Source organism: Octopus bimaculoides, chromosome 3 (assembly GCF_001194135.2).
Source record: "Octopus bimaculoides isolate UCB-OBI-ISO-001 chromosome 3, ASM119413v2, whole genome shotgun sequence".
Lineage (NCBI taxonomy): Eukaryota > Metazoa > Mollusca > Cephalopoda > Octopoda > Octopodidae > Octopus > Octopus bimaculoides.
In genome coordinates this window covers 93,086,975-93,111,231 of record NC_068983.1, presented here as the reverse complement: position 1 = coordinate 93,111,231, position 24,257 = coordinate 93,086,975, and the positions used below count along the sequence as shown (strand labels likewise).

General features: G+C 33.5%; 1 protein-coding gene across 1 annotated transcript in view; it reads left to right on the top strand.

Annotated features, from left to right (window-relative positions):
• Positions 1–24,257, top strand: part of LOC106877699 (neurexin-4) — a 424,377-nt gene that overhangs the window by 137,506 nt on the left and 262,614 nt on the right. Inside the window, exons 6-8 of the mRNA XM_052966322.1 lie at positions 2,477–2,655; positions 6,308–6,475; positions 13,174–13,344. Coding sequence (XP_052822282.1) covers positions 2,477–2,655; positions 6,308–6,475; positions 13,174–13,344 — 518 coding nt within the window. The remainder of the gene's footprint in view (positions 1–2,476; positions 2,656–6,307; positions 6,476–13,173; positions 13,345–24,257) is intronic.

Genomic DNA, 24,257 nt, shown 5'->3' with positions numbered 1-24,257 from the left:
TGGGGGTCAATTCATTCAATTAATATTCTTCAAGGTGGTGCCCCAGCATGACCACAGTCTAATGACTAAAACAAGTAATGAATAAAATGATAATAGTTTCTTGGTATGTATAGTGATTGTGTCTTTGTGTTGTTTAAGGCAACAAAACAAGAATGGCCTGATTGTATGATGTTTTCAAAGTTTCCATTCATAGAGTCATTGTAGGTTTAGCATGAGGTATCTAGGTTGCATGTAGATGGTGTTAGGTGTGTGGAAAGTTAGGAAAGGATGAAGGGTGGTATTCTCTGCATAAGAGTGGGCATTGTTGAAGGCAATGGCAAGTAGATTGTTGACGAATAGGAGGAAGGATGTATGGGACAAAACCAAACTTTGGGGTACACCATATTTGAAAGGGTTAGCTAGAGAGAACTCCATCAGTAAAACACCATGATGAGAAAGTCCATGAGATTAGAGACAGATGGATCCCAGAGGCAGACAGTTTTGCCAGGAGATTTGTGTGGTTGATGCTCTGCTAATGTCAAGTACAATGACAGTATTTTAACCAAATTTCTCAAAAAGCATATGTAATGTCAATGCAGATCCTGATGCTACTGGACTTTTCTGTCTTCCGTAACTTGTTAGCTGTCTTAGCCCATACTGTTTTTGTCTTTTCTTCCAATAGATTCTGAAATCAGAATCAAATCATCAGCATAGAAAAGTTACAAAGAATAACCAGCCTTAGGAATCTTGAAAAATATTGTTGTATATTCCTCATTGAGTTCAATACCAATCTTATATATAGTTTGAACTACACCCCCTGCTTACAGAACATGGAACTCTGTCGAAGGGTTTTTTTTTAATCAATAAATGTAAATTGTGGGTCTTGGCTTTTTTTTTTTTTTGCAGTTTACTTACCGGGAATATGGTGTCCATGTTTCCATCTCTTAAGACAAATTAAAACTATATGTTGTTCAACTGAACTTTATCTTGTACTAACTAATATTATTAACTCTTCTACCATTTTCATCAATCAATTCTCTAAGTCCCAACAGACTGCTCTAGCACATCTAGCACTTAATAATTTTGCTGACATTGCAGCCATTAGAGTAAATACCTTTCTAGATAACCTGATTAACTATAACAGTCACTAATGTAACACCAGCTCATTCCAGGCCATCATCAGCTCAATAAATACAAATTTAACCACTACAAGTTTCACTATTAGTCTCTCTTTCAAGTCCATTGTGGTTAGCCTCTCTCTCCCTTTTACTCACACACACACACATACACTCAATTATATTCTTAGTTCAACACCTTCATTATGACACCACCATTTTTTGTCTTAATCTTTTCTATGCTCATTTTATTTGGTAGTGCATTTGGTTAAAAATCAAATACTTCCTATTTACTATTGAGATGCATTCATCAGACATTCTATGATTTAAGCAGTTTTATCTTTCTCATAACAGCCCTATTTCCATATTGGTATGGATTAGTCAGTTCTGTTACACAGCAAAGTTATGTCATCCATGGTGCTGAGCTTCTTGAGGTCTAACTTCATCACTTATTTCCACGTCCTCCCTCATTTTCCTCTATTGCAGACCTCTGTTAGCACAGTTTTCACACAGTACTCACTGTTTGTCTCCATACAAATACATTCATCTTTCCCACTAACTTCAACTGATATCTTTAATACCTTGATATTTTTCCAACATACTTGTACTCCTTTTTTCATGCAAGTTAATACTACACATTGAAAGATCAGACTTAACTCATTTCTTTCCAGCCTTCTACTGGTCTTGCACATTCAATGCATCTGTCCTACACTTTTTACACTTCTTACAGTCTATTGTCTTTTGCACAAAGAGAAAACCATTTCATTGCCACCAGAATAGCTTCTTTTGAACTTCTTCCAGCTCTTCCTTGTGCACCATATTATTATATTGAACTTTGGTTTTTGTCATGTTGACTTTCAAGTCTTTGAACTCAGGTCTATTTTTCCTAGTTTAGAAAATGTTTCTGCATCTCTTCAACAGACTCTTCAATGAAAACCAAGTCATCAAGACATAAAATTAATTTCCAATTTTAAACTTTAGTGTTAATTTTTTAGGGACAAAAAGACTATAATGAAATAGTGTGGTGTTGAAGATAGAGGTCTTGTGAATGCCAGTCTTCATAGCAGATTTTTCACAGAACCCACTGCTATTCTTAATCTTTCTCACAACACCCTCATGTATTCTTTTAATGGCTTTCACATGCCATTCATAAATATGTAAAAAAAACCTCTTTATTATTAGTTTTTTTCTAATTCTAACATAACTCCTTTTGAAAAATTAGATTGCTTTATAAATTGTTAAATCAATTTCTATATTTTAGTTTTCATCTACTTAAGTCTTTAAATTTTCTATTGTGAAATATAATAGCAAAAAGTTATATTGAAATGGAGGAAACTGATTTGAAAGAAGGTGAATATATAATTTTATTTTAATGATGACAGGTTCAACACAAATGAGCCGTGGAGCCACTACACTAGTGGGAGGAAGCATGTTAGATGATCATCAGTGGCATGATGTAATCTTAGAACGTGAAAAGAAGAAAATCACATTAATTGTTGACCGTTTGGAGACTATTGAAGAAGCCAATGGTGATTTCTTTCGGTTGGACATTGACAGTAAGGTAAGGAAGTGTTTTAAGCCTTTCTTTATTCTGTAATATATTGACATTGTTTCTGTTTCATCAGTGGTAACTTAAATTCAGAAATATGACAAGTTGTATATTTCTGAATTGCACTTTTCTTGACAAGTGATTTAATCCCAGATCATGAGACAAACATTTATATTGTAGTAGGCATTGTAGCCATCAAAGCATATACAGGCACCATTATAATCATGACCTATATTATATAGGTCATGAAAGTTACAGAGAGGGTGTTAATTTTTTGTCTAATTAGGAAGAGAGTTAGCCTAGTAGAGATGAAGTTTGGTTTTGTGCTAGGGAGATGCACTACTTATGCTATCTTCCTGATAAGGCAACTGCAGGAGAAACATATAACCAAGACTAAACCTTTTTACTTGGCTTTTGTTGGCTTGGAGAAAGCTTTTGATAGAGTCCCCCACTTCCTCCAAAGGTAGAGATATATGAGTTGTTGGTGAGAACTGTACAAGCCATGTCCAGGGATACTGTCAGTATGGTGAAGTTCAGCAATGAGTATAGCAATGACTTTAGTGTACAAGTAGAAGTTCACCAAGGATTGGTTGTCAGCACCCTCTTGTTTAACATAGTGCTGGTTCCACATATAAAGCACCCATGCCAGTGCCACATATAAAGCACCTGTGCTAGTGTCACATATAAAGTACCCGTCCTAGTATCATGTAAAAGTACCCAGTGTACTCTGTACAATGGTTGGCATTAGGAAGAGCATCCAAACATAGAAACCATGCCAAACACAGATTTGTAGCCTGGGCAGGTCACCAACTGACCAGCTCCTCTCAAACCATCCATTCCATGTCAACATGGAAAACGGATGTTTGATGGTGATAGTATTCTTATATTACTTTGTATCATTATCATATTCTTCATGACTTTACAAAAGATGGCCACTAGAATTAGCAGAATGGATTGAACTGGTAACGTAATAAATTGTGGCGGACTGTAACAAAAACTGAAGGTAATTTATGAAGTGGAACCTTTCATAAGAGAAGCCTTTTCCATTCTTGAACCAAGACAACATGATTTTTCCGAATCTTCTTTCCTGTATATATCTACCATTAGTAGGGTACCTTTCATCAGTAATAAAGGAGTTTAAACAAGATCCTTTGACCAGTTATTAATATTACTCATTTCTCCCTTATATCATGCTCTACCGTCTTAAAAACAAATATGTACATTGAATAATTGTGTTGGAGATAAACTATTTTTTAAAAAATGGGATGATGGTCACAGCTAAAATAACTGTCATCATACATCAGTTTGATCAAAACAAAGGTGGTAGTTATACTAGAAGAATGACACTCAATTGCTACAAGGTTATCTTTTATTTTTTGCTTGTTTCAATCATTAGACTGTGGCCATTCTGGGGCACTGACTTAAAGAATTGTTTTAGTTGAATGAATCAGCCCCAGTACTTATTTTTGTTAAGCCTGGTACTTATTCCATCGGCCTCTTTTGCTGATCTGCTAAGTTACAGGGATGTAAACACACCAACACTAGTTGTCATTCGGTAGAGGGGGACAAACACAAACACAGACACAAAGATGCACACATATACACGCATACACACACACACATATATATAACGTGCTTCTTCCAGTTTCCAGCTTCCAAGCTCATTCACAAGGCTTTGGTTAGCCTGAGGTTATAGCAGAAGACACTTACCTAAGGTGCCATGCAGTGGAACTAACTCAGAGCCATGTGTTTGAGAAAAAAGATTCTTACCACACAGCTACACTTGTGCCTTAGTGAGTTCAGTATCAGCTTAATTAGTATTTATGAGCTGTTTAATTCTCTACCAAATCTAGTGTTGGTGGAGTTACAAAAAGAAAATAATTTTGTAAACATTTTAAATCCCTAAGAATTCTATATCTTTATTTGCAACTAATATATATGTATTATCATAAAAAGATTTGATCATGTAGCTCAATGTTTCAAATATTTCTAATTTCATTCCCGTTCTTCCTGTGGGTTTTGTTTTCCTTTTATTGATTGGCTTGGTTGTGAGAAAAAGTATTACATAAATCAGGCTGGGAAGATGAATAGTGGCAAAATGTATATCCATCAGGGCCCTATTCTCTTCTCTCCCACATTATAGTTCTCTGTACCAATAGCCTTCATGAGTGCTTTACAATCCTGCTGGTGGTGTAAAGCACTTGTGGCAGTGCCATGTAAAATCACCCATGCAGAGTCTGTGCAGCACCATGTAAACGTACCCATGTAAAACACACCCATGTAGCGCCACATAAAAGCACCCAGCACACTCTGTAAAGTGGTTGGCATTAGGAAGGGTATCCAGCCATAGAAACCATGCCAAATCAGACTGGAGGCTGGTGCAGCTCCCCAGCTTGACAACTCTAGTCAAACCACCCAAACCATGCCAGCGTAGACAACAGAAGTCAAATGATGATCAACATCTTTTTATTGTCCATTTTCCCCTGCTTGCACAGGTCTGATGGAATTCATTGAAGCAGATTTTGTATGGCTAAGTTGGAATGCCCTTCCTGTCATTTAACAAGGGGAATGTTTTTCCATGGCTGGATATGTTTCACAGAAAACTGGAAATGAATGTCACTGCTCATATGACTGGTATTTGTTTACAAATATCATGTGATCTCATGTCAAGATGACAAAAACACATATGCACTCTCTCACATATATCATCATCATATGTGTTTATACACACAACTCTTCATTTAGAATACCTACCTCCACTGCTAATTAGTTCCCCAAGCTATGAGAAGCTATCAACTACTTCTGAGGAGCCCTTCAAACATTTAAAAGAACTTCATGGGTGTTCCTATTACTAGCTTATGCATATGCTCTATACAAAGTCCTTCTCTGCCAGCCTACTTTTGATCTAGCTGCATCTCTTGTGCAACTATAACTCACATTTGGTACACTATATGGGATCTCTACATGTTCCTTTTCATTGTAGTAAATGTGGCCGCTTCCCAGATGGTGGCAGAGACTTGCCTTCTGCCAACTAAAACAATTCTGAATTCCACTTCTACACTTGTAATTTCTTTTGTAATTCTTCAATAGATTCAGTTATAAGGACTAGTTCATTGACATAGAGTAATGCCCACAGACTCCTCTGTTATGGCCTAGAGAACTATAATGTGGGAGAGAAGAGAATAGGGCCCTGATGGATACCTATCTGAACTTGTTGTTAACTCCTACCTTGCTGACATCTTCTCCTCTCCCTTTCTCTCTCCTCCACCCATATAAATTATAAAAAACTTTAAAGAAATACATTTTGCCACTATTCATCTTCCCAGCCTGATTTATGTAATACTTTTTCTCATCAATAAAATATTAGATTGGAAAAATTGACAGCTTGTTTATAACTGAAATTTATAGAAACCTATTTCAATAAATGAAAGTAAATATTTTGGTATGTTTTATAAGTTGAAATGACAAAGTATTTTCTCAAACATTTATCAAACTATTATCAATATTGTCAACTTTCTGAACAGTTAAAGCATTCAATACCAATTTCACTTCTGCTGATGTATGTGTATGTGTATTTTTGCTTTGTTTATTATGTAAATAATTTCTATTTTATTATGTAAATAATTTCTGTTTTATGTAAATAATTTCTGCTCTATTTTCTCAGCTTTTTGTTGGTGGTTTGCCAACCTTTACTAAGCCTGGCATTACTGTTCGCCACAATTTTTATGGTTGTATTGAAAATGTAGTTTTCAACAATCTGAGACTTATTCGTGATGCTAAACAACAGCTGCCAAGATATAGTATTCATGGTACACCTGCTTATTCTTGTCAGGTAAGTTTATTTTGTTACCGTGAGTGAAGTTGCATTAGCAGTATATGTAGCTGAAATCATTCAGCAAAGTTTTTTTTCCTGATCAGACACTAGTTCTTTCCCATATTCAAGGTAATCAGTATTGAGTTGTTGGAGAGACATAAGATTCTGCAGTTTGAGATTTAATAATAGTTCTCTCTTTGCTTTTCAATTGGATGTTTAAACTTCGAACAGGATAAAATCATATTTTATATTCCAGTATGAAAAAGGAGAAAACTTAAGATCAAGTTATTATCTAAGATAGATGATAATCTAGAAGAAAAAATTGCAAATAGATTAGTTTTTGTGGAATGTTAGATGTTAGTTTTGATGAATGAGATGAGATTTTATTAAAGGTTTACTATTGAACAAATATATCCAACTGGGGAAGATATTATGATAATGATGATGATACTTAAAGGTATATTTTGCTATCACTGCATTGCTAACATGATGTAGCAAAGTAGTTTGCATATAGCTTTTAATATCATGCATTGGTTGTCAGATTGATGATGTTGTATTAGGTTGTAATCTCAGTGGTCTGAATTTACAAGCTGGTTTTGATTTCATTTGAAACTGATTCACTTATATCATTAGCGTCAAAGGTGAGGTTGGTGTAACTTATATTTATCTTGATCTTCTATACAATAATATTTGTTATATTATTATGAAGTGTATATATGAAGGGAATATATGAAGTAGGGGAGATCATGAGCATTATAAATCTGTGACAGAAGGATTGGATAAAAGGTCAGTATGGAATTCAGCAGGAGAAACATACCAGAAAGGAGGAAAGGAGAAAGGATGGGTGCATTGATTAAGTTTGGATGGAAGGGGTAGGCAATATGATCATTTGGAGAAACATAAACTGTCATAGTATATGAGTAGAAGGAACAAGAGGATACTGAATGTCAATTCAGTAGCGATTGTAGTATATTGGTAAATAAGGCTTACTGATAAGTCAGATTGTGTCTGTGGTCCAGAATGATTATTTGTTGAGAAATAACACTGTTCCAGTTATATTGTCAGTGCTGTAATGTAGAGCACATGTGTGTCTTGTAGAGAGAGCTGAAGTATTTTCTGAACTTGGAAAGAAAACCTTTCATTTGGAAATGTAAAGATTTTCACAGTAGAATAATTTTACAGTGAAGACTGCTACTTTGGTATTGATTTTAGTTCAGTTTTTGGTTAACTTTCTACCCTTAATGTTATGACAGTTGAAGATGTTATTTCATTATAGGGGTTAGCTGTCTATTTGGTGCCTGATCTATGTTGCTTGTTCTATCCTTATCTATGAGAGTTGATTTTAGTCATTGCAAAGGAAAAATGGAAATGCTTGGTTAAGCTCTACATTTTACAAGGAATAATGTAGTCATGAACTACATCTGTAATTTACAAAAAGCATTTTCATAATTGAATATTCCAAATATTTTTAATAGATTGAAATTTTGGAAATTTCCCAAAATGTTCTGGATCCCCCCTGCTTATTACTTCTGCAATACTCAGTAAAAGACATACTTAAGGAATGCAAAACACAAAAGAATTTCTGCTTTGGTAAATTTCTTTTCTCATTGATGTTTAAACCTCAAGTATTTATGGTATTTATATATTTTTAGATTTCTACTTAGTGCTTTTCAACTAAAGCAAAGCAACATTTATCACTTCCTTCATTTGAATAAATCTGAGAAAGTGTGTGTGCGCGCGCACGCACGCACACACACACACACACTATTGCTTTAAATAAAACTCTAATAAAAGTAGGTAGTTTATCACAAGGTATTGTTTATTTGAGTTAGCTGGCCGACATCTTGTTTTATCAGATTAGCTTGTTCTACAACACCTACACGTTCTCTTTCTTTTCACTCTTTTCTTCTAATTGATTAGTTGAAAGATGAAAAGTCTTAAGTATAACATGTTTCTAGAATATAGTTGAAAGGAAATAAAATCTTTCGATCTAACCCTTCCTATAAAATGATGTTTATCAATTGTAAATGCCATGGAATTGGTTTGCTGTGAGTTTAGGAATATTATCCCCATAAATATATATATATCTTAGATGTATGAAATATTGTTGCTAAGTTTGTTTTGTTTTGTTTTGTTTCTTCCTTTTTGTGCTTCAGGTACCAAAACAGATCTCCCTTTCAAAGAACCTCTATTCAATTCTTTGTGTGGTCTTTTTTCTGCATTTAGTAAAGTTCATTCTGTTTCAAGTATTTGGGATACTAACCATGACCCTGCCAAGCCTGCCCTTTTCTTTCTATCAGATATCGACTTGCAGATATATTCTACTCAGTGATATCTGATGTAAATCCAGTCAGTCAAAGAGGAACTAGTAATGATCATGACTATTACTACTATCCCACCTCCTAAAAAATCAGGCAAATTTTACATTGATAGGGTTCAAACTAGTAAATTAAAGGTAAAGTGTTATGATTTAAGTGTCTAGTTATTTGTTATATTTCTATATAGTAAACACTATGTGTTTGCCTTATTTTCTGCAATAGATTTTTATTCCATTAAAATGAATTTAAATAGATATTTTAATTTTTTTTCTTCACTTGTTGATAACCTGACCAGATTACTGAAATCAATATAACCAACTATACCCAATCAAATTTGAGGTTTTGTGCTTACGCTAAAAAATCTGTGTTGGTACAAGTGAACTGATTGGATTCACCTGAAAATAGCAGCTAGTTACAGACTGCCATCAACATGGGCCCCACTTAAACCAAAATTCTATGCCCCTACAGATTCTGCTAGGCCAGTCCCACATTCAATCTAATGTGACAACCCCCCCCCCCCACACACACACGTTATTGAGGATGCAGGCTCAGTTGAAAAGCTGACATATGCATACAAGGTGAATACTGATGAAAGTACAAAGTGACCCCTTCAACTTTTGTGGAAGGCAAGTATTGGAGAACTGTTCTAGTGTTAGGTACAAGGTGAGGTGGTCAACACTTCTCACTTGCTACTGTGTCTTTTTTAAATTGTAGCTTGATATTCTTTTTACCTGCTCACAATGTCTAATTGGTGTTAAATAAAGGTTCTCAGAATAATTAATGGATATTATTACAAAGAATATTGATTTTCATAAGCAGCAAGTTGGCAGAGTTGTTAGAACATCAGATAGAATTCTTTACAGTATTTGTTCTGACACTCAGCATTCAAATCCTGCCAAGGTCAACTTTGCTTTTTGTTTTTTCGGGATCAGCAAATAAAGTACCAGACCAGGATGGTGGATTGGCAGGGTTGTTACAGCATCAAAGACGATGTATTGCAGTATCTGTTTTGGTTCTTTACAATCTGACTTTAAATCTCGCCTTTTGTCATGGTTGAAGAAGAAAAAATGATAATACTTCTGTCATGAGATGTGACAGACAGGTAATGTCATCAATTGAGAAACCAATCAAAACATGGTTTCCATGGTTTGATCAGAAGATTGGCTGCTACACAATTTCTTTCAACATTGACACAAGGCCACACATTTTGGGAAAGAAATGTAGTCAACTTAATCAACCCAGTATTTGATAGATTCTTATTTTATCAACCCACAAGTGAACTCTGGTGGAGGTTGAGCTCACAACATAAAAAGACGTAACAAAATATTGCAAGTTATTTTTTTTCTATCACTTTACGAATTCTGCCACTCACTGCCCTAATAATATTGATAATTTTTAACACTGGTACAAATCACAAATGTGAGGACAAGGGCATAGGCAATTAAATCAACTCTTGCACTTTAACTACAAAAGTTACTGATGGCCTACTAAAAGTGATGGAAGACAAATACTCCTGATACAGTAAGGTAAAATACATCCCAGTTGTAGCCTCTTGAGGAAGAGTTTTTACTAGTACCTATTTATTGACAATGAAATGAAGAACAGCAAAATCAATACCAGCAGAATTTGAACTCTGAATGTAAAAGAACAGAATTTAATGCCACAAGTCATTTTATCTGGTGTTTTATGGATTCTATCACTGCTCTTTATTGTGGTTTTAATAATATAATAGTCCACTCTTTTCTAGCATTGCTCTTATTATTAACATTATTATTGTTGTTGCTATAGGCTAAAAGGAAATCAATAGGCTTAGATTTGTATCTTTAGAGATTGATTATTTGTAAGATAGAACAAACTTATCTTGCATGTTCCGAACTCAATTTTGAAAGTGAACTCATAACATTGACCTTTGTATTATAGATTGCTACATCATTTATTGAGAGGAGAGATTAGATAAATCTTTGATAATTAATTTTATCAATTAACTACTATACATAATTCTTGTTTTAAAAAAATACAAGTCAATATAATGCATATTAATGAGAAAAAGGCTACAATAATAAAGTTGTAATTGCAGTCATTGAACACAACAGTCACTGAAAACTGAACATAATAGCTTTTTAGTGTAACCCAAGAGATTTTGGAAGATGATCTGAAAATACTATGCTATTAATGGCCAGTCTTGTTTTGTGAATAGGCAGAATGTATTGTAAGTTGGCAAGTAACCATTCAATATCTTGCGTGTGAGGTGAAATATTAAGAAGTTTGAAAATTTAAACATCAGAAAAGAAAACGTCTTATCTCAAGTGGAGAACTGGATATTTTGTGTGGTATTCTGAAATATGAAAACATTAATTTTAGCTGACTAATCTTTAGATATTAGATTAGTCTACCTCTTTCTGTTCATTTTCTTTTATAAACTTCAAGTTAGTAATAAAGACACAAACTCCAGATTACTTCTTGGATGGGGTATTAGTCTATTACAAGCAAAGTTTCCAAAACACGTGGAGTAAATACCAGCTGGACTTAACTTGGAGCCAGTAGAACTCAGAGGAACCCATGGATAGATTTCAGAGGATCCAAAGAGCTTACTAGAGAAATATAACTTTCATACTAACTTCTGAAATTTAGTTCTTCATTAAATAATAAATATAGAGGATAAAGTATCATATGTGGCCTCCATATTTGAGATATGTTTGTCAACTTTGATGCTATCAACTTTAATGTTGTATGCATATAGATTTTTCTGGGATGAGATTCATAGGTTTCATTAAATTCTAAAGGGACCATGTCACAGAAAGAAAAAGGAAGGAATGAATTCCTCTTTATTTAATTAAAAATTGAGCAAACAATGAAATATGAACTCACCACCACCAAAACTACTAATTTGATACATTATGCACACAGTTACTCACCTGAAAATTTTAGATTCTTATTGGAGTTGAGTTTTTACTGCTCTCTAAGTACAAACCAGGCTGAATGTTATTTAAGATCAGTGATCAGATGAGAACAAATATTTTAATGTGATATGACTAAACTACTCTCACTGTTGTCAATAGAAAGTAATATTTCTTTCATTTTGGTGTATTTGAAAAGAAAGGTTTTAAAAGAATTAATCTTGTTGATAACTGATGTCTCCAAGAATTAATATATACTAAAATGTTTACAAGAAAGTACTATTGAAATGAACTGATACACAATGCCATTTTCTTTGTTGAATATTTCTGTCTAAACATTCTTATAGCAATATCTAATTTTAAAGGTATGCTTATCTGAACTCATTTTGTTCAAAAGAAACAATATATTAGGTAAAAGTATCTATTTTGTTAGGCAAGTAAGATATTTTGAATCATTTAGCTTGCTAATCCAATAAGAAAATTAATAATATTGTTATATATTGTATAAACTGGGGAAAAAAAACAGTGTAATAATGTACAAACTAAAAATAATGTGTAATATTGTATAAAATGGAAAACATTGTGCAATATTGTATGAACTGAAAATCAATTATCGAGCCAATGTTGATTGATGATTTTTTTTTTATGAGTTTATTTCTTTCAAGTGTGCTTTTTTCTAGTCAAGTGTATCTATAAATGGGTGATAAATTTTTTTTTTTTATTAAATTTCAAATAAGATGTCAGAAATTATGATTTAGTTTTATAAGGTATATGAAGGAAGCATCCTTATTTAAATATTTATATCATATTAGATCTGATGTAGAATGCTGGACACATCAGATTTAAAGTTATTTATTTTTAGTTCTAGCTGGGAAGAAGAAGGTTTCTTTTGGTTAACATCCAATTTTTGTTTAAATATAATAAAGGAGGTGAATGAATTTCTTACAGCATTTCTCCTTGAGTTGAATCATTGAAATTTAAAAGCAATTCTTTAATTGATTTTCAGATTTAAACAACTTCTATGATTGTATACAAGTTTCTCCCATCTTGCTGAGTAGTTGAGTTTGTTGTTATATTATTATTAATTGTTACCACTAAAGACTGAGTTCTTTTGGATTCACTTTTGTTACTTTGTGGGAAATATTTTCTATGAAGTCTTCTCATAGCTTTCCTTTAACTGTAGCTGTCTTATAGAGTATAAAGAATCTTTTTTTTTTATGCTACAATAGGAAGAAGACACTTAAAGAGAAATATGTCAACTGTCTGACCTGACTAAATTGATTCATTATTAGAATCCAAGGGTAACATCTTCAAACCACACATTGATTATTGATGCTGTGTTGATTCCTTAAAAACAGAGTTGTTTTCTTCTTTTATGCAAAACCTGACTAAAACAGTAATATTAAATATTCACACACTATGTCATATACTACAATGCATTTACATATTTCAAAAGTTGCACCTACATTTACATTATTTATCTTTTTTCTCTGTTCTTTAGTTGGCACCAGTTATCCCTGTCACATTTTCAACTGGCACATCTCACATAGAAATTAATGGAGAATCAAGTGGTGTTGGGAGTGGATTTGTACGAGCCAGTTTTGATTTTAGAACACATAATGTTGGGGGCATGCTCTTATATCATGAAATGAATAATGATAACAAAGTTGAGGTAAGTAATTATCTTACATTTTCTTATTTCACTGCCAAACAGCATGAAAATTATTGAGCATTTGAAATTATTGAATTGTTGAAATGTAAACATAGTAAATTTGAAGTTAATTTTTATTTGTTTGAGGTAAAGCAAATTGTAGCAATTTTATATAAAACTAATTTGTAACATGGAAAAAATATTCCCCAAATACCATAAAAGTGATATCAGGGTATGTTCTGATATTCCTTTGCTTGTTTCTCCTCTGCAGCCTAGTTTTTCTTTAACTTTCCAATCTTGAACACCTAACCAACAAAACAGCAGTTGCTATAAACAATGTCTTCTCATACTGCCATGAGAACTAAAGTCCTTAACCCTTTTGTTACTAACCTGGCCGTAGCCGGCCCAAAAATTTTTTGATTCATAAGACCAACCCGGCCATAGCCGGCCAAGAGTACCCATTGTTATTTAAATGTAAATTTGAACCCAAATCTCGTTAGTACATTCGTTAAAACACCTGATTTCACTTTGCAAACAGTTGAGTTATTGTATCCGACATTGTTTGGCATGATATTTGAACTCAGTGAATTTTGGAAGATTTTTTTCCCACATTTTTTGCGGCGTTAATTTTTTCAACTTTGAAGATGGAGAGGAGTGTCATGCTATCAAGCAGTGATTCCGAATTTGAAGGCTTTTCAACAGAAGATATGGAGATATCGAAGAAAAGAATGAATGAGCTACAAAAGCACGTGGTGAACGATAATGAATCGGATATTTCTGTATCTGAAACCGAAAGTAGCGATTCTGAAAGCAGCGACAGCGAGGATGGTTTTACACCAGAATGGAGTAAAGATTTAAAAAATATTTTTATTAACAATTTTTCTGAGGAGACAGGGTCTAGGAAGCGAAACCTTTAGACTTCTTTTTATTATTTTTTCCGGCATGCTTGTTTGAAATGATTACTGCGGAAACAAACCGTTACACAGAATGTATACAAGCCAGAAAAAAAGATAGCTTGTGGTTTCCTGCAACCGAAAATGATGAAATACGGGCATTTTTTGCCATAAATATTATTATGGGTATTAAACAGTTACTCAGAATAACAAATTACTGGAGCAATCAGGAACCTTTTGGCGATGAATGTTTCCAGTATTATGTCGCGAGTACGATTCGTGAAGCTGAACCAATATTTACATGTGAGAGACACTAGCAGTACCCTCAGTACGTGGAGAACCAAGTTTTGATCCCTTATTTAAAATAAGACCCTTCATCGACTGCATTCAAAATGCATATGAAACATTTTACAAGCCTGAGAGATACTTATCCGTTGATGAGGGCATGGTGGGGTATAAAAGAAGAGTACGCTTCCAACAGTATATGCCAGGAAAGCCCACAAAATGGGGGATCAAAGTTTGGAAAATTTGTGAGGCAAATACTGGGTACTGCTGTGGATTTAGCTTTTATACAGGGAAAAGAGACAATAATGTTAGTCAGCATGGCCTAGGGTACGATGTGGTCTGGAATTTAATCAGGATTATAATCAGAGCGGTCAAACTAAAGCGTTTGACCCGGTGACAAAAATAAAAAATATTAGTCTGATAGGTGTAAAACAACTCACTGGGAAGAAATATGGAGAAAAAATGCGCGCTCGCGAACGGGGTGGGTGGGGAGAGGGCTCGGAACATTCACATCGTGAATGTTCTGAGACACCTCACCGGAGCCAAGAAACAAAAGAAAAATAGTGTAATAGATGTAAAACGACTTGCTCTGAAAGAATATCAAGAACACACACACACACATATATAACATTAGTCTAAATTCATGATTATTTTAGAATTTAATTGAAACTCATGAGGGGTGTATTTTGGTCAGAAATATAGTAACGAAAGGGTTAAAGAACTAAAGTTAGATTACTGCATGTCTTTAATTTGTCAGTCCACTGTACAGCATTTTACTTGAAAGACATATCATCCTTATGTCTAGTAAAGAAAAGTTGTTTTATATGACCATCAGACAATTCTGAATATTTGATAGCAGTATATCATATACATTCTATGAAGTGTTGTGGTGACTGTTACCTTATCATTAATTTAGTTTAATAGTTTTTTTTTTTTATCCAGTTTGCCATAAGATCTATGTACCATGGCAGCAAAATTCTATAGATATAACTCATCATTATGTTCACATTTTCCATGTTGCCTTGGGTTGGACATGACTTACCAAAGCAGTATTCTATAATCAGATACTCTTCCTACTAACAGCCCCTTCCTGTTTTTTAAGTAAGGATGTGCATGCACGCGCACACACACACACACACGCTTCCATATTGTTTTTGTGTAGCAATTTTACTCACAAGACATTGGTCAACCCAAGAAGACATTGCAAAGTTTCCTTACAGTATGATGGAACCCAAAACCACATGGTAACAAAGTAAGCTATTTTACTATACAGCTATTCTTGGACATATTCCAGTCATTAAATGCCTTATGGTATTCACAGCCTGTATGCAACTTATTTGTGCTTTAATGTCTTTTTGTTTTAGACCTAAAGTCTACTCATTCTCTCCTATTCTGCAGAAGGATTGTTTCATTATTGATTTTACGAACTTTTTTCCAATCTAATATTGATGGGGGTGATTATATGTTGGAGCAATTGTTTTTATCTACCACTGATGACTTAACTGTGATGTAGTAGTGTAGCCCTTTTTATCTTATCTTCATTCAGTAAGGCTAGTAAAGTTAAGTGCCTTGCTTCGGAGTACAGCACTAATAAGATATTAACTATTGAATTGGACAAACAGTTTAAGTGCACAGCCATATAGTTAACAGCTATTGTATGCATAAAAAAAGGAAAAGGAACCATTTTTGCCTCCAAGAAACAGCTGATTAGCAAGTTTTATGTATTATATAGTTTTTTTTCTATTATTTCTTTTTCTGGATTATAAAATATAAAAATATTTAAAGTACTGACTTTTTGAAGTACATTGAATTAACGTATGTATATTAAAGAAACAAATTCCTTTTTTTACTGTTAACTTTTGTGAGAGAAGTTGTAGATATAACAACATATAAAAAAGTTATTGCATTTTTTTCTCAGATTTATATGATTTTGATTTATCTGGTGGCTGTATTTAATTCCTGCAATAAAATAATTTATAGCAACTAATAATACACATGGCTGGCCATGTATGCACAACTCGGTTCACACATTTACAGCTTTGTGCATATGAAATTTGGCAAGGCCTTAATGGTTGGGAGCACATTGTAATGTCATCTACTGAGTGGTTTGCCATTTTTATTGTAGAACTATATTCTGTATTCCAAATAGCAACTCTGTTAGATCTTTCACTTTCCACATAGCTAAAGTTTCCATTAATCCTCATTCACATATCTAAATTTTTAGGCAGGTATGGTGGAGAGGATTATCAGTAAATTCAGGGATAGAATTTAAATATTTTTCTTTGAGCATCACGAATATGTGTCATTAAATTTATGAAGGTTAGCAAGATGGACATGACAATACAAATGTTGATTATGAATGGTAATTTTGACTTGAGGTCATTGTAATTTAAATGTTTGGTTCCATGAAGTTCTTTAGTGATTGTGTGACATTTCCATAAGAAAGTTTGGGATTGTTTTCTTTCATCAAAAACATTTATAGTATTTATAAAAATTATGTGATTACAGAGAAGTCATGAAAGTAGTGTACTTTTGCTCCCCCCCTTCCCCGCAACCTTGTACTAAAGTTTCAAAATCCATGCAACTGAACACATAAGATTAGGATCTTAGTTGATCACTATCATCATTTTATGTCCACTTTTACATGCTGTGCAAGTTGGGCTAAACTTTCTGAGGCAGTTCTCTTCCTGATGCTTTAAAAAGCACAGATTTATCCATATATAATAATTACTTTCATGTATTATTTCCCTGTTATGCTAAGAAGATGGTGTGGAAGTAGGAGACTGTGAAACAGTGAATAAAGAGTGAGTGAGTGAGTGAGTGACAGATGGAGAAATACAATGAGAGTAGAAGAATGAGGTATTTAGCTTTCATGCTTGACTGGAGTAGTAAACTGGGAAAGAGATATATGAGTAGATTAGTGTAAGTAGTGTAACAAGTAGTAGATAACATTGACAGCTGAATTTTCATTGACAAAAAATACAGCTGTTGAGTAATTTATGATTTAAATGGAATAACATGAGTTATCTGCTATATGTTTGCTTTATTAAAATGGTAAGCTCAACAAAAAATATACTAGACAGTTTATGTCAAAGTTAATTTTGTCAGAAGACTCTTGTGAAGAGCACATTTGTTGAATAAACCAGCTAAGAAATTTCACATGAAATAATATTTCAGGTTCAAATCAAATAAATGCTTACCTATTAACTCTTTTGATATCAACTTACCTGAGGCCATCCCTGTTTTTATGATACAAACTCCCCATCTCTCTTCTTTCAGCTAGGCCTTTCTACAGTCTGTTTTGTGACTATGTTATTCAGTGTTCCCTAATTTGTACAGTGATGCCAGTCAGTAGCTTTCTTGCATGTAAATTCATTGATAGTTTGTTTTCCTAAAGGCTTTTATTGTTGTTTCATCCATTTAAGTTCACAATTAATCCCAAAGCATAAATTCACATATGTACTTGGAAAAAAGAAAAAACATCAAATTATGGAAAAAATGGAAAATCAACAGTTGATTAAAAACTTTCACAAGCCATTGCACTATGGGCCGTTATTGTGAATTTAAAGCACATGTAAAGGAAACTGTTCCACATACATTTGCAGTTCACTGTGTTACTCATTGGGAACACTTGGCTGTGAAACCTCTTAGTGATAGACTACATAACATGTTGAATGATGTAATTAAAACAGTAAATAAAATCAAAACTTATTCGCTGAATAACTGTCTTTTGGAAGTTTTGCCATGAAAAAGAAGGAAAGTGAAAGTGTCTGTTGCTTCATACTGAGGTGTGATGGCCCTTGAATGAAAATTGAAGCATTTTCATAATCTCTATGATACTCTTTTAGAATTTCTTAATCCATATGATGAAGACATATATAATAAACTAAGCAATGAAAAAGTTGACATTACATATATTTCTGATATTTTCACTAAATTAAATGAGGTTAACATTAAGTTTCAAGGAAATAATATGAATTAAATTAAAGCAAAGGGAATCATAAATGTATTTATCAGCAAATTGTCATTCAACTAACAGAGACTATTGAGAAAAGATTTTTTAGTTTCCAAGCCTGTACATGATAGAAACAATGATAGCAATTTAATACTAGCTATGGATATAGACTGCTATTGTTTTCATCTGCAGACATTAAAAGAAGACTTAATGATAAGGTTCAAAAATTTTCCTGATCTTGAAGTACCTGATTAGGTCATAAATTCATTTCTCTCTGATGCTTCTTCTGCTCAACCAGGTTTACATGAAGAAATTATCGATTTAAATGATTTTGAAGTTCAAATATATTTTCAACAGCTTGATTATGAATCATTCTGGCCCAGAATACAAAGCAAGTATTCTTAACTTTAGCAAGAAATGAAATTACTGTTCATTGCTTTTCCTTCTTCATATTTTGTAGAGAAAGGGTTCAGTACAATGTTGCAATTGCTGACTCAGCAACAAAATAAATTTCCAATAAGTCAAAGAGAAGTCTTATGGCTTCTTTTGACTAACATTGAATCTGATATAAAAAAAATTAGCTAGATCTCATCAGGCACAGGGAAGCCATTTCATTTACAATATATATAGTAAATTTACAACTATTGTCTTTATTGATTTTTTATCATCTCACTGTTAAAAGCTTATACAATCCATTTTTTGAGTAAAATTCATAAATTATCATCCATGTTAATTTAGTTTAGTCATAATACCTCACTAGCCACTTAGATGGGTACTACAAAAAAAATGGTTAAGAACCACTGATCTAGAACATCACTACTCTTCATTTTCAAAGGTTAGAGCTTTGAATTTTCATATTAAGTTCTTTCTTTTATATTTTCTAGTTAAACAGTTCCGTATCAAACTTACATTACTTCTTAATTAGTAATGTTTATTATAAAGTTTCTGCAATCTCTTCAACATGTTTATTAAAAGCATTTTAATTTGACATTGAAATATAAGTTGACGAGCTGGCAGAATCATTAGCATCTTGGGCAAAATGCTAAGTGGCATTTTATCCATTCTGAGCTCAAATTCTACCAGGATCGATTTTAATTTTCATCCTTTTGGTTCAATAAAATAAGTACCTGTTGAGCACTGGAATTGATGTAATTGACTTACCCCTCTCCCAGAATTTCTGGCCTTATGCCAAAATTTGAAATTGATATGACTGTGGAATTCCAAACTTTATATCAAAAGTTTCCATTTAAAAAAAAAAAGTTAACTTGCACAAAATTTGAAACCCCATACAGAAAACATGCATTTTCAGTCACTTAAAGCTATTTCTAATTCATATTCCAACTAACATCACTTTAGTGAGCATAAATCTTTGAGAGACCAAAAAGGTTCACAAAACATACTATAAAAAATTATATTAGATTAATTTGCTTTCCAGAAATTGCAAAATATTTGAGCTTATTTACTTTGAATATTAGTTTATTTACATAGGGAATATTGAAGTGGAAAGTTAAAGTGAAAGATTTCTGGATATTGAACTGGAAAGTATGATGTTTGATTTTCAAAATGCAAACATAACATTGCATCTAATGTAAGTTGGTTAAAGAAGTATCCTTCATTTTGGAATTCAAATTTATTTTTGAGATTTAATCTAGCTTTTTTGTTTTTTAAGCTACTGAAAAGAGAAAAAAAGGGATAAAAATAATAGTGAAGTAAAAATTAATAGATGATTGGAGTTTTAATCTTAGTTTGATAGAATAATGTTTTAAATTTCATCCAATTTAAAATTTATCATTCCTCATCAACATTGATTTTTATATTTGTTAACTAGGATTTTGTTATAGCAGATTTAAAGAAAAGCAACCACAACTAAAGAATAAGTTAGTATTTATTGGTTCAATTTCATGAAAGCCTCATTGATGTAAGGATGGCGGTTATACGATTATTGTCTTTCTGTTAAGAAAATCTAATTTAGAATAAGAGAAATTGTTTTTTTTTAATGCAAAATTAAGAGATATTATTTACTTCTGAAATATTGTAACATTAGAGATGAAGTTTCAGCTTTTTTTTTTTTTTTTTTTTTTGTGAATACATCCCTTATAGATATTAACATTACTTTTCTTTCTCATTTGTACGATCTAGATTACAGATCCAATATATACAAGTTGATTCTTATGCCAGCATTACTTAAATAATCTTTAAATTATAATTTGCCTTTTTCAATGAAGTACAAAAAAGTTAAACTCTAATGAAAACATTAGGTGTCAGATTTCTCAGTGATTCAGGATACACGAGGGAGCTACAAATGTATGGATGTTTTCGATCTAGCTTGGATTCTTTGCCATCAAATTTGATTGCAAAGAATTCAAATTTGAAGGCAAAGAATTTAAATTTGATGGCAAAGAATCCAAACGAAATCGAAAACATCTATATTTAGGAATGGCAGAAAATTCATTATCAAATAGAGCTTTTAGATATTATTCGAGATGAAAGTTTAATAAGTATCTGAGGATAGAAAATCAAAAACCAGTTGAAAAAAAGTCCTTTCTCATGTAAGAGAATGTAAAAAGATTTTGTCTCAACGGCCATCTATATTAATTTTCTATAGCAACATACACAAATATTTCAGTAGTTATTATTAATCCATCAATGCAGTTTGGAATAGACACTGTGATCCAGTTTCTTTGCAAAAGATTTTATCTCTGCTTACATGGAATCCTCTTTCTCCACAAAAGAAACCAAAATTTCGGTTTCTTTTGTGGAGAAAGAGGATTCACTTAGCTTTGAATGTTTACACTTTTATCACCTCCAAAGTATTCTCCATTTGAAACAATCCATTGGTCCAGATGCATTTTCCACTATTCCAAGCAGTGCTGGAACTCTTCATGATGAAATCACCACTCTACACTTTACCACAGGTTAGGGTTTTTATCTCACTGCATCTCATAAATGCTTCAGAACTGCCAAGTAAAATATCTGGTTAACAATTTGACCAGGTGTAACAAATTATCTGTAGACTATCCTTTCACATCAATAAAACAAATCAGCATCATCTTGACATTGGACTTCACTTGATGTGCTTTTTGGGGGTGTGGTGACATTGAATGCTAACATTGACTTGATTGCTGCATCATTTCTGGGTCATAGCCATAACACCACTTTTTGTCACCAGTTATGACCTTTGAATAATGGTCCAGACCAACTTCCAACTGTTCTTTCAGTTCACAACACGCATTCAGAAATGACTGCTTTTGATCTTTTGTGAGTAAGCAAGGCACAAATTTTGCTGCAACTCTTTTCATTTGCAATTCCTCACTCAGAGTTCATTGGCAGGAGCTCCAGGACACATCAGTTATATCAACAAGTTCATCAATTGCTTGGCAACGGTCCTCCAAGATTGGTTCATGAATTTTCATGATGTTTTAATTCATTTGGGAAGTTGACAGTGGCCCTGAACAATGTTGGTCTTCAAGTGGCAAGTGACCATTCATAAAGCATGAAAACTGCCCATAAACTTGTGTTTTGCTCTTGACAGCATCTTTGTAAGCTGTTTGAAGCATAACTGTTTTTGCCACCGTTTTCCCCAGCAGAAAACAGAATTTCACAGAAGCACACTGTTCTTTCATTTCAGCCATCACAAAAATCAATGAATAGTGGAGTAGCACTGCAAAACAACGATGCACCACATGACAGTGTGACTTCACATGAAGCTGCTGGTTGTATCAAGTGGCTTCTAGTAATGGATGCCTGAACTACAATGCACCTGTCTCACAGAAAACATTTCCTGTTACTTTTGGGTACCCCCTTGTAACCCCACCTTCTCACTTGGATATTAGCAACAAAAACTTCAAGCTACTTTAACAGTTTTCTTTCCCAATTTCTCTAACTTCATCTTTTATCTCTGCTACTTTCTGAAATTCCCCAACTGCCAACATCTGTTCAACTATCTCTCATACTGCATTAAGGGCATTTATCACACCTCAGTTCTCAGTTTCAGCATACTTCCTACAATAACTGTGCTGCTGTACTAGTTGAATCATTTTTTATTCTTCACTTGTTAGTCTCCTTACCTAGTCATATCTTTAAGAGACCTGTTGGTTCTTTAAACCCTCTTCACCTCCTTCTTGCCTCTAAATCCACCTTTTACTCCACCATTATATCTGCTTCGGTTACATTACCTGACAATTTCTCAATGAATACATTTATCATAATGTCACTTATGTACCTTAAGCCTTCTGATATTTTAACAAAGCTAATTAGTCCTATTTTTACACTTACTAGAACAGTTCATTTTCCATTAAGCTAGACCTATCAGAAACCTGCTATCCTGTGTCAAACACACGTTTGCTCTATTTTTTCTCTGTGAAGTTATTTCTTGCTCTTGATATCAACAAAGTCTTTGACTATATCTAGTATAGTGACTGAGCAAAACTGTCTTTATGTGGTTTCCATCCACCTTTAATATCTTGGATTGGAAGTTTCATATCATTGTGCTCCATCAAAACACTTGTCACTCTTCAGCTTGTATTCTACTAATTTTATGTACCACACAGTTCAGTTACATGCCCTGTGCATAAGAACTTGTCACTTACTCTTGAGTGCACCATGGTAATCATGCAGACTCAACTATCATCCACATACAACTTAGACAATTACGTATCTGACATGCATTATTTTCTTGAACAAAGATCTTCAAAAGATCTTTCACTTGGTATGTAATAACCTGGATCCCCCTCAACAGCACTTGATACATTCGCTACACAAATTGAGAAAACACTTTACATATAAAGCCTCCATGAACTTTACAAATGCTTGGTTTCAAAATCTGTGATGATTTTTCCTAGTAGGTCCCCTCACACACACACATACATACATACTACACATATTACACAATCCAAACTTCTAAGTATATTCAATTTTCACCTCTCAGCAGTTGCTAACCATTTACAGGGCAAAAGAACATCTCATACTAGAGTATTGCACTCACTATAGTATTGCCCTGCCCTCTTTTCTACCACAACTGCTTTTTTGTGCAAACTGTGCTATTTCCATGCAAGCCTGCTCAATTTACATTCCTCTTTTCTTATCATCACCTGACTCACTCAACCAAGCCCTGCACTAAAGACTTCTCGATCCCTCTTACCCCAAATTACATCCTTCTGAAACCCTCCTCCTACCCATTAAAGCTATCAATTTACTGATGTTTAAGCTGAATATCAACTACACCGACCTTAGGAAAGTCTGTAATAGTCATGAGTTCTTTTTCCTTCTTTCCTGACTTTTTTTTTTTTTTTTCATTAAAAAAAAAACACTCCTCTGATCAATCAAAAAATAATTGGTTGTTGTCTCTAGGTGATTTTTTGTGAGTATGACAATGAGTATATTGTTTAGACACACTAAATTCCTTGCAGTAGCTAAGGCTTACATTTCCTTATGGTACATAAACTGCTTTGTTGGATTGCTGGCATTTCTGATACCTGTATGATTTATCCTGAAATTGGATCTAGGATTTAAAGGTGAGGAAGCAGTAAAGAAAAGTAATATCTGTTAGAGTTGTGTGTGTGTATATATATATCATCATCATCATCATCGTTTAACGTCCGCTTTCCATGCTAGCATGGGTTGGACGATTTGACTGAGGACTGGTGAAACCGGATGGCAACACCAGGCTCCAATCTAATTTGGCAGAGTTTCTACAGCTGGATGCCCTTCCTAACGCCAACCACTCAGAGAGTGTAGTGGGTGCTTTTACGTGTCACCCGCACGAAAACGGCCACGCTCGAAATGGTGTCTTTTATGTGCCA